Genomic DNA, 13,547 nt, shown 5'->3' with positions numbered 1-13,547 from the left:
AAGCGATGGAAACTCATTTAAAAGTTTGACGTATCAATACTTCGGTCCCTTTCAATGATCGTTCGATGAGGCTAGTTTTGAGGTATGTTGTTCGTCTTCACGAAATAATACTTTTCACTGTTAAGATCGAACAAACATCGTAAATCCAGTAAATATAAGAAAGTCTCCAAACATCTAAAGGATGATATATTTTTTGTTTGATTTTGTCGATTTTGAGTGAGTTTCGCGAAAAACTAATAATGTGAGAAGAATGAGGAGTGAAAATGCGAACATTTTGGTAATATTTTTGCTGCGAAAGATGATCGATGATGGGCAGTGATTGGTTTTCGACGACAACCGAAAAGTGTAATGCCAAAAAAGTAAATTGCTTAAAAGTTTAGTGGCAAAATCAAAACACCCCTAGGGTAACATGCCATGACAACAACCGTTAATTATGCCATCGTCATGTTAGTGACTTAACAATGGAGTGACATAATTGAATGTAAAACTAAAATTTAATGTTATAATTGATAAAATTGAAAGTTCAATGGTATAAATAAGTCGACTGATAAAATCCAATTGTATATGAAGTAATTTTCCCAAGTAATAGTATACCCGCAAAACTTGACCCAGTCAACCCCAAAAACGACTTGCAAACATCATGTTAATCCGGACTAAAACCATGCGGCCAAACAACAGAAAAAGAGGGATAAATTATGCATTTTGATCATTCACTTATTATTTTAAAAAAAATACATTTAATATTATATTTTGATCCCATATTGTTAAAAAATTAACAATAATATTAACATGTTACCATAAAATAATATCATGCCAATATTAAAAAATAATAAAAATACCATTTCAATATCACTGTTATCTTTTTAATAATAGATGACTAAAATAGAATAAAAACACAACATTAAATATGATTTGAAACTATTAAAAAATATATAATTTGAGAAATAATAATAAGTAGGTGATCAAAACAGAAACTAAATAATAAGTAGTGACTAAAAAAATATTTTACTGTAGATTTTCTTTTGTTAAACATGTCGAAATAAAGAGTTTCAACATTTCCATAATTGCCCATAAACGAGTCTTCTCTTTGCAACAATGTCCCTACCTTCTCGCCCAATACTCCGCCGATGACGATATTTCTCATACCTTACGGTTAGCTGATCGGAATCCGCCAATCCTACCAACTTATATCTATACAGAAAAGAAAAAGGAGGGACAAATTGAAGGGAAAGAAGTTATGAGGTCTTCGACGGAGAGAATAAACATAGCGGCGAGCGCACGAAAACTCGAGGTTGATAACCGGATCTCTCTCCCGTATTACTACCGGATCTCCGACAATATTCTCAAACAGGTTTATTTTTCTTATTAAATTTATTTATTTTCCCCTTTAAATTAATTAGTTGTTATATATAAATATATTGTGCTGTTTGTGATCTGTAAGTTTGGTATGTTTAGTTGATTAAGGTGACTTAAATCTCGTTTGGAGGTTGCATTTGTCACTTACATTTTGCTCTCTGCTTCCCCCCCCAATAGTTGCCAAACATTAGAAGAAAATAACACAGAAGTGTAATCATTAGTAATTTGAAGTAGTGGATATCGGAAAGGGAAATGACTGATCTGAATCTGAGAACATAGTAGCCTTTGTATAGTTAGGGTTTCAGGGCATACACAGCTTGGGAAAGTATGAAATGTTCATATTCTAGTTAAGTATATCCCATGTAAAGTTCATTAGTATGTCTACCCATAGAGAGATTCCTGGTGATTCAGGTATTTGGCATTTACGACCATTTATTGTAGAAAACAGAAATACCTTGAAAGCGGAGAGGGGAACTAAGCTAATATAATGTCTCACTGCAAGAGTCCACTCATGAGTTTACGACAAGAACTCAGATATCTGTTGGATTATTGATGACATTTTATCCTGCTGCATTCTGCCCAGAAGATGGGTAAACTAAAGAGGAAATGAATCATCATGGGTTGTTCGAGAATAGGGACTTGTGGCTTTCTTGTTGATGCAAGTAATTTAAGCCTTAAGAAGAATATGAATGATAGCCGGCAACAGAAGAATTAACTAAAATGCGAACCCAATTTGAACATAAACTTTCTCTAAAAAGAATATAATTTTAATTCTTTTTTTCTTTTTCTTTTTTGATAAATGTGAATAATTTAATTTTTTTGAATTGCCAAAAGTATTTTCTTGTATGCAAATGAACTCCTAAACTATTTGGAACCGGAAAAACATATGGTGAAAGTGATAACCACATGGAGGACTAAATTGGAGAAAGCTGATTTATAATGTAACTGCCATTGGGATGGAAAATTTGATGTATTCTAATGCTGTCATTTATAAAGGATAATGGTAACTTATGTTACTTGGATTCTTCATTTTCTCTAAATTACTCATACCCTGTACTTGTATTTGATATATGTTTGGACATGAATATACACAATTCACCAAATATATGGAAAAACATAAACATTGTATCCAAATCAATCCCGAGTCTGGTTAGCATTGATGGTAACATTGTATAGGAGTTCGACTAGGTGTTTGTAGTTTGACGGTATACAATTGATCCCAAGGTACTCATTCTGGTATAGTTCTGTTGTAACCCTGCATTTCAAACTAAGGTTCAAATATGGCAAGGCACATTGCACTCCCAAAGAGAGACCCAGGTCCAAACCTTGGAGATGACATTGTTGGGAGGGGTAACCAGGAATCCGGAACATGGACCGTAAAACGGACATGAACCATACAAAAAAAAGTTCAAATATGGATTTTTTTTCCTTTCTGTTGTAAATTTTGTGCATCAGTGAGAAATATATATTTTCATGATAAGTTTGTTGTTGTCACTATTGTCAAAGCTATGAATAATCTCCATTTAGATATTTTTTTAGGTTATAGTTAGTGAGGGATATTGGCAATTATTTTTAAAAATAACAGATAAGGAATTCTTCGGAGTGAAATGAGTGTTAAAAAGTAGGCAAGTTCTTTTATTTGTGGAAAAATTTGCTGAAGTGTATTTTGACTTGAGAAATGAATTATTTTGCACTTGTGCAGAGGATTATTTTTGAATTTAGAATGTTGATGGCTTTATTATAGTGCATTCTTTTGGGTATAATGCATTACTGATACTGGTTACTCCCTTAGATTCTCACTTATATTATGTTAAATATTCGGCTATGCTCATGCTTTAATACTGCCGGCTGTTTGATATTGCGAATAAACTAACTTCTTGGTTTGAATGATCTGTCTTTTTCTGATGTACTCACTGCTCTCTAGGCTGATATCTTTCGAGCTGAGAAGAATATTATAGATCTATACATCATGCTTCTAAGGTTTTCAAGGTCAGAAAAGGCACTTCATCTTTTTAAATGAATTTCTTAATATTCTTTTGAACTTAATATAAAGGTACTTGTTTCCTATCTTGCTGTCTTTCTTCCTTCAGTTTGGCTTCTGAAACAATACCATGCCATCGAGACTATGGGGCGTCTCTACGAAACCAAAAGGTTTACTTCAAAAAGGTAATATCTCCCTCTCTCCCCCCTCCCCCGCCTCTGCTTACTATTCTAAAGGTTTGATGTGAAATTTGATTTCAAATTCTTTTTTGTAGAGATTAGTGAATGCCTTGACTGAGCTAGAGGATTTGAAGCCACAGGTGCAACAAAGGATCAATGAATTAAACAGAAGATATACTTATCAAAGTAATTCAGTACAACAATCTCCGATGAAAAATCAAAATTTGACATACTATGGTGTGACAAAGGTACTGTGCTTCTTAATTCTGCTCATGAGCTAGTACTTCAATTCCTTTTGACTTCCTTTTTATCATCTTGCAGTATAGGCCGAGTTAGTGTTCATTTATGATCATAGCTACACAATTTCTGATTAATTCTTTTACTCTTGTAAATCTAGCTTGATGATCTAAATGAATTCCTTTGTTCATCTGCAGGCAGTTAGACCACCTGCACGAGAACTTGGTTATTATGGCTCAAAAACTCAGCAACTTTCATATTCCAAACCAATGGAAGAGCAGTTTAAGAGAATGTAAGTTGTTTTCTTTATTTTAATGATGCCCACTGATGTTGCTTAGAATTTGGAACTTGAAGTAAAGTGTTGGTTTCTTCTCCTCAATAACATACAGAACAACTATATTGCTCTTTCTCTCTGCTACCCTTCCTCTTGCTTGTATTCTTATGTTTAACATCTGGATGCTACAATGCACAAAACTTTATCATAAATTTTTGGTCTCTACTGTCAAATCACCCTTCATAATCATTCAAATATAGACAATAGTTGTAAATTTGTAAGGTTAACTGTCATATATCATCCTAATTCTTTTCTAAATGGAGAAAACAAATTTCATAGCTCTTGAAACAGTACCAAATTGCATAATGTTTCTATTATTTTCAACGGCAGTTGAACTGGTTACTATTAAAGTTAAAAGAAAATTAAATATGAGAAACGAGCTTTAGGGTACTGTAAGATGCTCATTTTGTCATAAATTGATTTTTTTTTTCGTTTCTTTTTCATGGAGAAAGAGTAGACTCAAGTGGTAAAAAATTATCAGGCAATCCCTTAAGCTCATTAGACTATTGCTTTGATTTTGATTTGAAATTGTATCTGATGCTAAATATGTATTACCAAATGAAGTGCATGTTAGACTATTTGCTCGCCTCAACGCCAGCAACAAGGTTATAGGCTTCGTCTCATGAGGGAGAGCCTACATCACAGTAGATCTACGCTGACACCTATAGAATCATCCGTCGTCACCGGTGGTTGTTGAGCCACAAGCACACTTGGTGGACTCGCTCCGACACTGGTAATGCAAATCTAAACTTGGATTTGTGAAAAAAGGCACTCATCTTAACAAAAACCACTGAGATCATTTCGGCTTAGAATGTTCCGATCTCCTTCGGTAGTTATTGGATCGTGTCGGATCCGAGGTAGGTTGTTCCTGGGGATTTTCTACGCCTACTCATCTTTGGGATTAGCCAAACGAGAGGCAAGACTAAGGTTAAAGGCTCCGTCAAAGAACTTTGATTCAAGGTCGGCAGCTACAAGCCGATTACAGTTTCTACAATCTCGGCAGAGTAACAAAATTTTGTTGTCTGTAAAAATAAAAACCCACAGTGGGCTTCGGTAACCTATGGTGTTTTCATGTGCTCAGAGTGTTCTTGCAAACACCAAGGCTTAGGTGTACATATCTCGTTCGTTCAATCTGTTACCATGGATTCGTGGTCAGATATTCAGATCAAGAAAATGGAATCAGGTAGCAACGACAAGCTCAACGCTTTTTTGGCACAATATGGTATTCCTAAAGAAACCAATATCGTTACCAAGTATAACACTACTGCTGCGAGTATTTACCGTGATCGTATGCAAGCTCTCGCTGAGGGCCATGTATGGAAGAATCCACCTGTTGTGAAGGAAACTGTCAATGGTGGTTCTGGTGGTAATCAGAAGAAATCGGTAAGTGTTTTTAGATTGGGAAATTATCAAGGTGGTAGAATGGGAGGTGCTAAAGTGAAGTCGAGGTCGAGTGAGGACAAGTATACGAGATCCCGATTGGACGTTTCGTCGGTGAATAAGGAGACTTTTTTTACGAGAAAAATTACGGATAATAAATCTAGGTCTGAAGGTTTGCCTCCTTCACAAGGAAGGAAATATGGGATTGGGAAGATTTCTTTAGTACAGGCATCAACAGCTCAACCTGCTGCAGATGTTGTACACGCTGGAACCAAGGAGTTCATCACAAAGGGGTGTCGTGGTAACAAGTCTGGTGAATGAGCAAGAATTGGGAGAATCGATTTTAATAATTGGTGGAAGGAAGGCCATACAAATGTTAGTAATGGGTAATGTGGATGCTTCACGTTATTCATTGAAAACTTACCGGGGAAGATCCATCGGAAGAGACTAGGATCTTTATTTTGCACTCACGGTCATGTAATTGATGCCTTCATTCCTAACAAAAGAAATTCGAAAGGGTTCGTTTTGGGTTCATTCACTTTGCAACAATTGAAGAAGCAAGAAAAACGATATCAAAGATGAATGATTCTCATATTTACGGCAGCAAAATTAGTCTCTTTGGCTAAATATAATCCTCGACAGTCTTATTGGAGAAAGTCCTCGACAGTTGTTCAACGTAAGTCTAGGATTGAAGTTGTTTCGAGGAATAATCAATGTGCAGTTGAGGGTGCTGTGGACGAAGATAAACTTCACGTGTTAACTGTCTAGTGGGGTGGTGCAAGAACTTTATCAAAATCGGTAATCTTGCTAGCCAAATGCAAGCCAAAGGACTCACTGGTTTCACGTTAATGAGAGTTGCTGGAAATGTAGTTCTAATGATTTTTGAAGACTCGGCTTCATTGAGAAGTGTGAAGAATGATAAATTGGAGACTCTTGCAAAGTGGTTTTCTAGAGTTGAAGCTTGGTTATAGAGTCTGGTGGTGGAGTGCCGTCGAGTGTGGTTAGTTTGCGAAGGGGTTCCTTTTCACGCTTGGAATTGGGATACTTTCAAAAACATTGCAGCTAAGTGGGGCAAATTATTAGCAATCGACGACACCTGTGAGTTTCCATCGTCTTTTTTTTATAGAAGTTGGATGTCTCGTTAAAAACTCCCTTCGTATTCGTTCACATACTTAGAAGTATGTTAACGAACATTGGAAGGAAGAAAAGAGTACCTCATAATTTATTAATAATAATACCCGATACAAAAGACAACACGGAAAAATCTCCTATAGTGATATACACCATTACAACAAACACCTTAAACTCTAAAATCCTCATCCAAAGACAAAGTCGAATCACCTTAAATCTAATTACACCTCCATCAATAGGATTAAAAACGACGCAAAAGAACATAATACAAAAGAAAAGCAACACCTTCAACCATATAAGCTAAATCAAAGCCACTAATGGAGAGACGAGATCTACTGAGATTCGTCTTCTTCAGGAGCCCAAGAGTTTGGTTTGAATGAAGGTTCTATCTCATGCACCATGATCTTGAAGGAGTTGTCACCAACCATCAATTTCATCGTCGCATCAATTCTCGCCTCAGCCTTTGTGAGGACTTGAATTTTTCCCGATCAAAGGATGATGGTGATTGACAGCTTTCGTCGATAGCTAGTAAATGACCCCACTTATCAGCAATGTTCTTAAAAGTATCCCAATTCCATGAGTGAAGGAACACCCTCGCAAACTAACCATATTCGACGACACTCCATTACCAAACTCTCTGACCAAGCTTCGATTCTGGAGAACCACTTTGCGAGAGTCTCTGATTTGTCGTTCTTCACACTTCTCATTGAAGCAGAGTCTTTGAAAACCATTAAAACCGCATTTCCAGCAGCTCTTATTAAGGAGAAGCCAGAGAGGCCCTTCGCATGCATTTGTCTAGCGAGATGATCGATTTTAATAAACTCCTTGCACCACCCCACTAGACAATTGCTCAACACAAGAAATTTTTCTTCATCTATAACGCCTTCAACTTCATAAAGATCCTTCCTCGTATCATCTTCCATCCCGGACTTGCGATGAACAACTGTCGAGGACTTTCTCCAAAAGAAATGACGAGGTTTGAATTTAGCGAAAGAAACACCGATTTTGCTTCCGTCGATATGAGAACCATTCATTTTTGAGATCGCTCTCCTTGCTTCATCGATTGTCACGAAGCGAATGAAACCAAAGCGAACTCCTTTTGAATTTATTTTATTTGGAATAAAAGCATCAAGAACCCGACCGTAGGAGCAAAATAAAGATCCAAACCTCTTCCAATGGATCTTCTCTGGTAAATTTTCAATAAATATCGTGAAGCATCCAGACTTGTCATTATTGCATCCCTTTGAGATGGACTCCTTGGTTTCCTCGTGGACACCATCCACTGCAGACTTTACATCACAACACCCAGTATTAACAGAGGCACGTGAATACTAGGAGGTTCTGTAGAAACTGAACTTGGCGCAGGCAGAACTGGAGGAACATAATCTGTAACTATTCTTCTTTTAACAACAAGGTTCTTCCTTGCCATCTCAATGTGCAAAAGGGACTTCAACTTATCATCAAAAACCATTTTCTGAAGGGTATCCTTGGCAGCAACTGCAAATTTTGCATTTGAGAAGAGAGCGAAACCCTTAGGCTTTTCTCCCTTGTAGCTCACTTGCGAAGCTTCAAAACCTGGAAGCCATCTTAGAAGATTCTGCAACTCTCTCTCTTTGACATCTTCAGGCAGACCCATAATGAAAATAGAACGAACCTCATCTTGATGAGAATGGTGAGATGGTGAAGAAGTCACGGTTGCAGGGGGGAAGAGAAACTTGGATCGGTGGTCTCTGCTGGAGAAAAGGGTGGGAACCAGCACTCGATATGTGATGAAAACTGATGAAGAAAAAAACCCACTGACTAGATGACGTGGATGCGTGCCCGGCGATTGAGACTGCCGGCGAAGAAGAGGAGTGAAGGTGATGTAGAGAGTCCAACAGGAAAACCTTGAGCCTGTGGAAAGACGAAACTGCGTAGATGTCCTTCAATCAACCCTCAGAGGTGGTTTAGATCGGGAAAACTGCTTGGCAGAACCAAGGCTTGTTCTGATTTTGTCAAACCGGACAAAGAGGCGTTTCATTTAGTTTTAATGGTTGCAAGTGTTGGTTTTCTGTTCTGTTATGTTCTTTTGCGTTGTTTTTTTCCTTTTGCTGGAGGTGTATTTTAGATATAAGGTTATTGTCTTTGGGGCGTTGTGGTTGACGATGAGAGATTTTTAGGTGATATGGTTTTTTTGTAATGGTGTATATCCCCTTTTGAGGGTATTCGGTGTTTTCACATGTAATGGGTGTTCTATTTAATAAATTATGAGGCACTCTTTTCTTCCTTCCAATGTTCGTCAACATACTTCTTAGTATGTGGAAGAATACGAAGGGAGTTTTTAATGAGATCTCCAACTTTTATCAAAAAAAAAATGAAGTGCATGTTGGTTTGCTCATTTTTCCTTTTGTATTAGTGATAAGGACAACTTTCTCTTTTTGGAGGAATGATAAGGACAACTTACTCTGCCATAAAACACCGTTTGGGTTGAATTTTCTGATATTGCAAATGAAGCTTTGCTGAACATAGAAGATATCAGTGTCCACCAACCCAGTCTCCCAACCCTGAAACTTTGGTTTTACTTTGGCATTTTGTTTCCCTATTTTAGTTGATATTTAATGATGCTATGGTATTTTATGTTATAGGAATTGATTCTGGAATCCAACATCAAGATTCTAGTGCATGCTACGTCTGAAAAGTGTTTGATGACCCTTAATTATTATTTTCTTCTTTAGGTCATTAAACCTGTTGCGTCCAAAGGAGGAAACCCTCTCCAAACATTCTATTTTGGGTCCAAATGGGCTTTATGGGCAATGGCAGCCACCTAGGAGTGATAGAGGGGTATGGTGATATTTATCTAATTCTCTGATCCTCACTAAGAGACTGTTCTTACAGTTCTTTTCTTTTTCAGGTGAAATATCCTAGTAACCTTGACCTGACTCTGGTGGAAATTCCAAGGTGGCCATTTTTGTGTTTAGTGTTTTGGGAATAATTCGTATTTGTTGATCTCAAATTACATTGCTATTAGAATATAATAAGATAGTTTCTAGATGCATTGAAGGATTATTTTATAGAAGAATTGCCTTCACAGTGAATTTGAAACTTTGCACTAACTCTTCATGCATGAATTGATGTCTTCTTTTATTTATTTTGATTGTTTAGGAGAAGTTTATGGTTTGACTACTTTATTATCTGATGGTCTTTATGTGCAACCAGTTTGCAGCGGCCTACAGAAAATGAACTTCCAGGGAAGAATGATCATAGCAACTCAGAACCTGTAGCGTCAAGCGTGGAATCAACTCTTACCATTGATGATCATGTTAATAGTGAGAAAATTCAGGTGGATGAACCTTGTCCGATGATTTCTTTTGAAGAGTCAGAAAATGCTCCTGCTCATAATAATATTACCAGACAGCCTTCACCTCCTCCTGTACTTGCAGAAGTACAAGACTTGGTTCAGGCTACCCATGCCTCCAAGACAGATTGTACAATAGAGAATCCCTCAGCAGATGGTCTTGTTCATTCTGAATCTCCCCTTGAGTTGCACATTGTAAGTTCAAGACATTCTATTCCTTGAGAATCAAGTTTCTTGGGATGACAATGGCATAATTTGGTTATTCTAAGGAAAGATCTTTTTCTGTTTATTATCCTCAAGAACCATTAATGTTTTGATTTGACATTTGTCTGTTGCAGGCAACCACAATGATGGAAAGCTTCATGAAGCTGGCTAAATCAAATACTGATAGGAATCTAGAAACTTGTGGGGTTCTTGCAGGTTCCCTTGTAAGTATCAATGCTTTATGACCTTTGCTTTGCCTTTGACATAATGCAATACTTAAGTTTAATGTGATACTGTTTTGCAGAAAAACAGAAAGTTCTATGTTACAGCTCTTATTATCCCAAAGCAGGAATCAACATCGAACACAGTATGGCTGTGTCATTGTGGATTTACCATGTCCAACTTCAATTGTCTTCTGTCAATCAGATTTCTCTTTCTTTTCTTACTGTTTTTTATCAGGTTGCGTGATTCCTTTTATTATACTTGTCTTCTTATTAGTGCCAAACGACAAATGAGGAAGAAATATTTGAAGTTCAGGATACGAAATCTCTCTTCCCTCTGGGTTGGATTCATGTAAGTGTTTCATCGTCAGCTCTCTTGACCTTATAATTAATCTGCTCAGTTACAAAGTGATTTTGCCTCCTTTAGTAGTAACTTGAACACAAACCCAAACTCACTTACTAAACAAGTTTAGGTGGAATATAGGTTAGCTCTGTCCATAAATTAACTCAATGACCTATTTTTGTAAAAGCTTGATAGAACTTTGTTTTATTTTCCTAAGTTCTCTGCTTCGGAAGATAATTATATTTGAGAAAGTTGGCATATTGTAGATTAAAGTTCATGCACTACTTTAAAAAGGTATACGGCTACAAAGACGTTTGTCATGTGTCCATGAGTCCATAAATGATCATTTGATATGGAGGACATGTCTCTGTTGATAAGCCCCTCCTTTGTATTTATTATTATTATCTTTTCAAGCTTGATTAAAGTTAGACGAGATGAACCTCAGCAAAGGAGACTTGGCTTTCCTTTACCGCCCATTAAACTTGACACATTTGCACCGCTATTTTTGATATAATAAACCATTTCTAGTGACTTAAGTCTTTTCTACTTGGATTCTGTATATTAAGCTTGGTATATGCTACCTTATGTGGTGTTGAAGTCTTTGTATGGGGCTTATGGCAGCACATTCCGGGGGATTAGTGGTGTGAACAATTTTCAGTTTGAAATTTGTAATGTAAAATGCAATCGATACAATATTTGGGGCCAATAATGTAGTTAAACTAATTGTGATATAATTGCACCTAAAATTTTAGGATGGAGCAGTTGGGAGAAGTGGGCTATGGGCTCTTTGACCTCATAATATTGGTCTCACTGATTGGTGGCACCAAACTAATTAAGGAGCTTTATATAATTATAGACTATGGGAGGGAATGGGAGTAAACAAATTAAATCTATATTAATTTCGAAGTCCATTAATCAAGATCTTATGTCATGAAATAGGAGTACATGACATTAATACCGAGCAATACATATCGCAAAGTATTTGTCTCACTTCCATTCTTTTAATTGACATTTTGCATGTCTAATGGGGTACATTTCAATAATATGTTCAATGTTTGAGGGATGAGCTTTTTTATAGCTGGCCAACTGATTAACTAGCGATGAGTTTTTTATAGCTGGTCAACTGATTAACTATCTTTCAATCCCCAGACGCATCCTACTCAATCATGTTTCATGTCATCAATTGATCTTCATACTCACTACTCATACCAGGTATGTTTTTCGTGTCATCATTAAAGTAGTGCCTTTTTCAATCATTGATTCATCTGTGAATGTTTTTGTCAGTTATATATTTAGATCGCTGCTAATGTCTCTATTTACTCTGAATTACGTCATTTTTGTGCTTATCTTGAAGTGCAGACAGTGTCTGGCCTAAGAAAACTGTGTAAAATGTATGGACTGGGTTGGATAAAGTGAAAATTCATTTTCTTTTAGGTATCTGTGTTTGTACTCTGTAATGGGTAAAGGATCATATCAGCGAAAAGATAGCCAGAGCATCCGTTACTTCGTCACATGATTTAGAATGCACATTGAACTTAATCTACGACTGAAATATTAATTTAAAAAGACAATGATTTGAACAAATAGTGACCATATATTTATTTGAATCTGCATTATCACACTTGGATGAAGTAGTAGATATCTCAGCTATTTAGAAGGCAGTGGACAGGATCATTCCCTTTCTACCATTCTTCATTTTGTGGTTTTCTAATCTCTTTGTGAAATCGGAAGAAAGATTAAAGTCCATAAAACTACATTTTCTCCTTAATTTGGGATGCTGAATTGGGGTTTGTAGCATGTTGGTAGGAGTTACTTTGGGGCATGTCAATCGGAAAATATATTGTTTTCTTGTGTTTTACTTAGCAAACTGTAGATCAATATTTTAGCAGGATCCCCCTGAACTTAGTCATTTGCAGTAGAGAAACCAATATGGGTATTGGTATTGGTATGGGTCTGTTGGTCTTTGTATGTGCCCGTAATGATCGATTGTATTTGTAGATTATGTTGCCAGAAGCTGTAGCCATAGTAATGGCTCCAACAGATACTAAAAGGTTAGAAGCATATTATAATGTTAATGAAATTTTGATTCTCTGCTATGTGCGTATATATATACATATATATGCAATAAGTGTTGAACTTTTCGTTCCTCTGATTACGAGTGCAGAAAACATGGGATTTTTCGTTTGACAACTCCGGGTGGCATGTCGGTCATCAGACAGTGCCAGGAACGGGGTTTCCATCCACACAATCCACCTCCTGATGGGGGCTCCATCTATGATACATGTACAGATGTGTACATGAATCCGAGCGTGAACTTCGAGGTCATTGATCTCCGATGATGACTACCATCAACCATGGCAGCTGGATGGACGTGTTTTGGAGATGCATTTACCATGTGCATATTGTTACCAGCGATTAGAGTTGCACTTGTACCAGGTGTAAAACTGCCAGCTTTTATATTGCATAATATATAGAAGATAAATAACTGTCGGGAACCAAACTGTGTAATAATATCATATTTGCATGGTTAGGGTAGGAAATACTAAATTAAAAAAGAAAAAGAAATTCCATTCTTTGTATGAAAAAGATTTTTTTATAAAAAAAGTAACTTCTTATTATGTTGAATATATTATTAATATTTTTTTGAATTAGTGGTTAAAATGTGGAGACATCATTCTAAGCTTGCGTAGAAGAGTCCAGTACTGATGTGAAAGATAATTTTTTTTTGTAAAAACATAAGCTAGTTGGTGTTGTGTAAGAAGATAACTTAGTTGCAATAAGCCTTGTTCAAAATTATTTTGTTATTCTTCATTCTATGGATGTAGCTGTTTGAATTTTGTTTTTTTA

General features: G+C 36.5%; 1 protein-coding gene and 1 pseudogene across 1 annotated transcript; both read left to right on the top strand.

Annotated features, from left to right (window-relative positions):
- Positions 1-1,068: 1,068 nt before the first annotated feature.
- On the top strand, positions 1,069-13,204 carry LOC120204599 (AMSH-like ubiquitin thioesterase 1). The gene is made up of 14 exons (XM_039204662.1): positions 1,069-1,351; positions 3,281-3,345; positions 3,447-3,522; positions 3,612-3,764; positions 3,951-4,045; positions 9,313-9,418; positions 9,489-9,535; positions 9,794-10,127; positions 10,271-10,360; positions 10,441-10,503; positions 10,635-10,709; positions 11,850-11,912; positions 12,699-12,751; positions 12,865-13,204. Exons 1-14 carry the CDS (start codon positions 1,238-1,240, stop codon positions 13,037-13,039), a joined length of 1,509 nt encoding a protein of 502 aa, XP_039060593.1. The 5' UTR covers positions 1,069-1,237; the 3' UTR covers positions 13,040-13,204.
- LOC120204533 lies at positions 4,899-6,438 on the top strand (annotated as a pseudogene).
- Positions 13,205-13,547: the final 343 nt, after the last annotated feature.

The sequence above is a fragment of the Hibiscus syriacus genome, unplaced genomic scaffold (genome assembly GCF_006381635.1).
Source record: "Hibiscus syriacus cultivar Baekdansim isolate YM2019G1 unplaced genomic scaffold, ASM638163v2 tig00011079_pilon, whole genome shotgun sequence".
Lineage (NCBI taxonomy): Eukaryota > Viridiplantae > Streptophyta > Magnoliopsida > Malvales > Malvaceae > Hibiscus > Hibiscus syriacus.
The sequence above is the reverse complement of the archived record's forward strand: the minus strand, read 5'-3'. Positions and strand labels throughout refer to the sequence as shown.

Bases quoted from the DNA above. Each gene is read 5' to 3' on its own strand.
- LOC120204599 (XM_039204662.1), top strand. From the start codon at position 1,238: ATGAGGTCTTCGACGGAGAGAATAAACATAGCGGCGAGCGCACGAAAA. The intron at 3,523-3,611 runs GTAATATCTCCC...TCTTTTTTGTAG, and splicing joins AAAAGGTTTACTTCAAAAAG to AGATTAGTGAATGCCTTGAC. The intron at 10,128-10,270 runs GTAAGTTCAAGA...TGTCTGTTGCAG, and splicing joins CTCCCCTTGAGTTGCACATT to GCAACCACAATGATGGAAAG.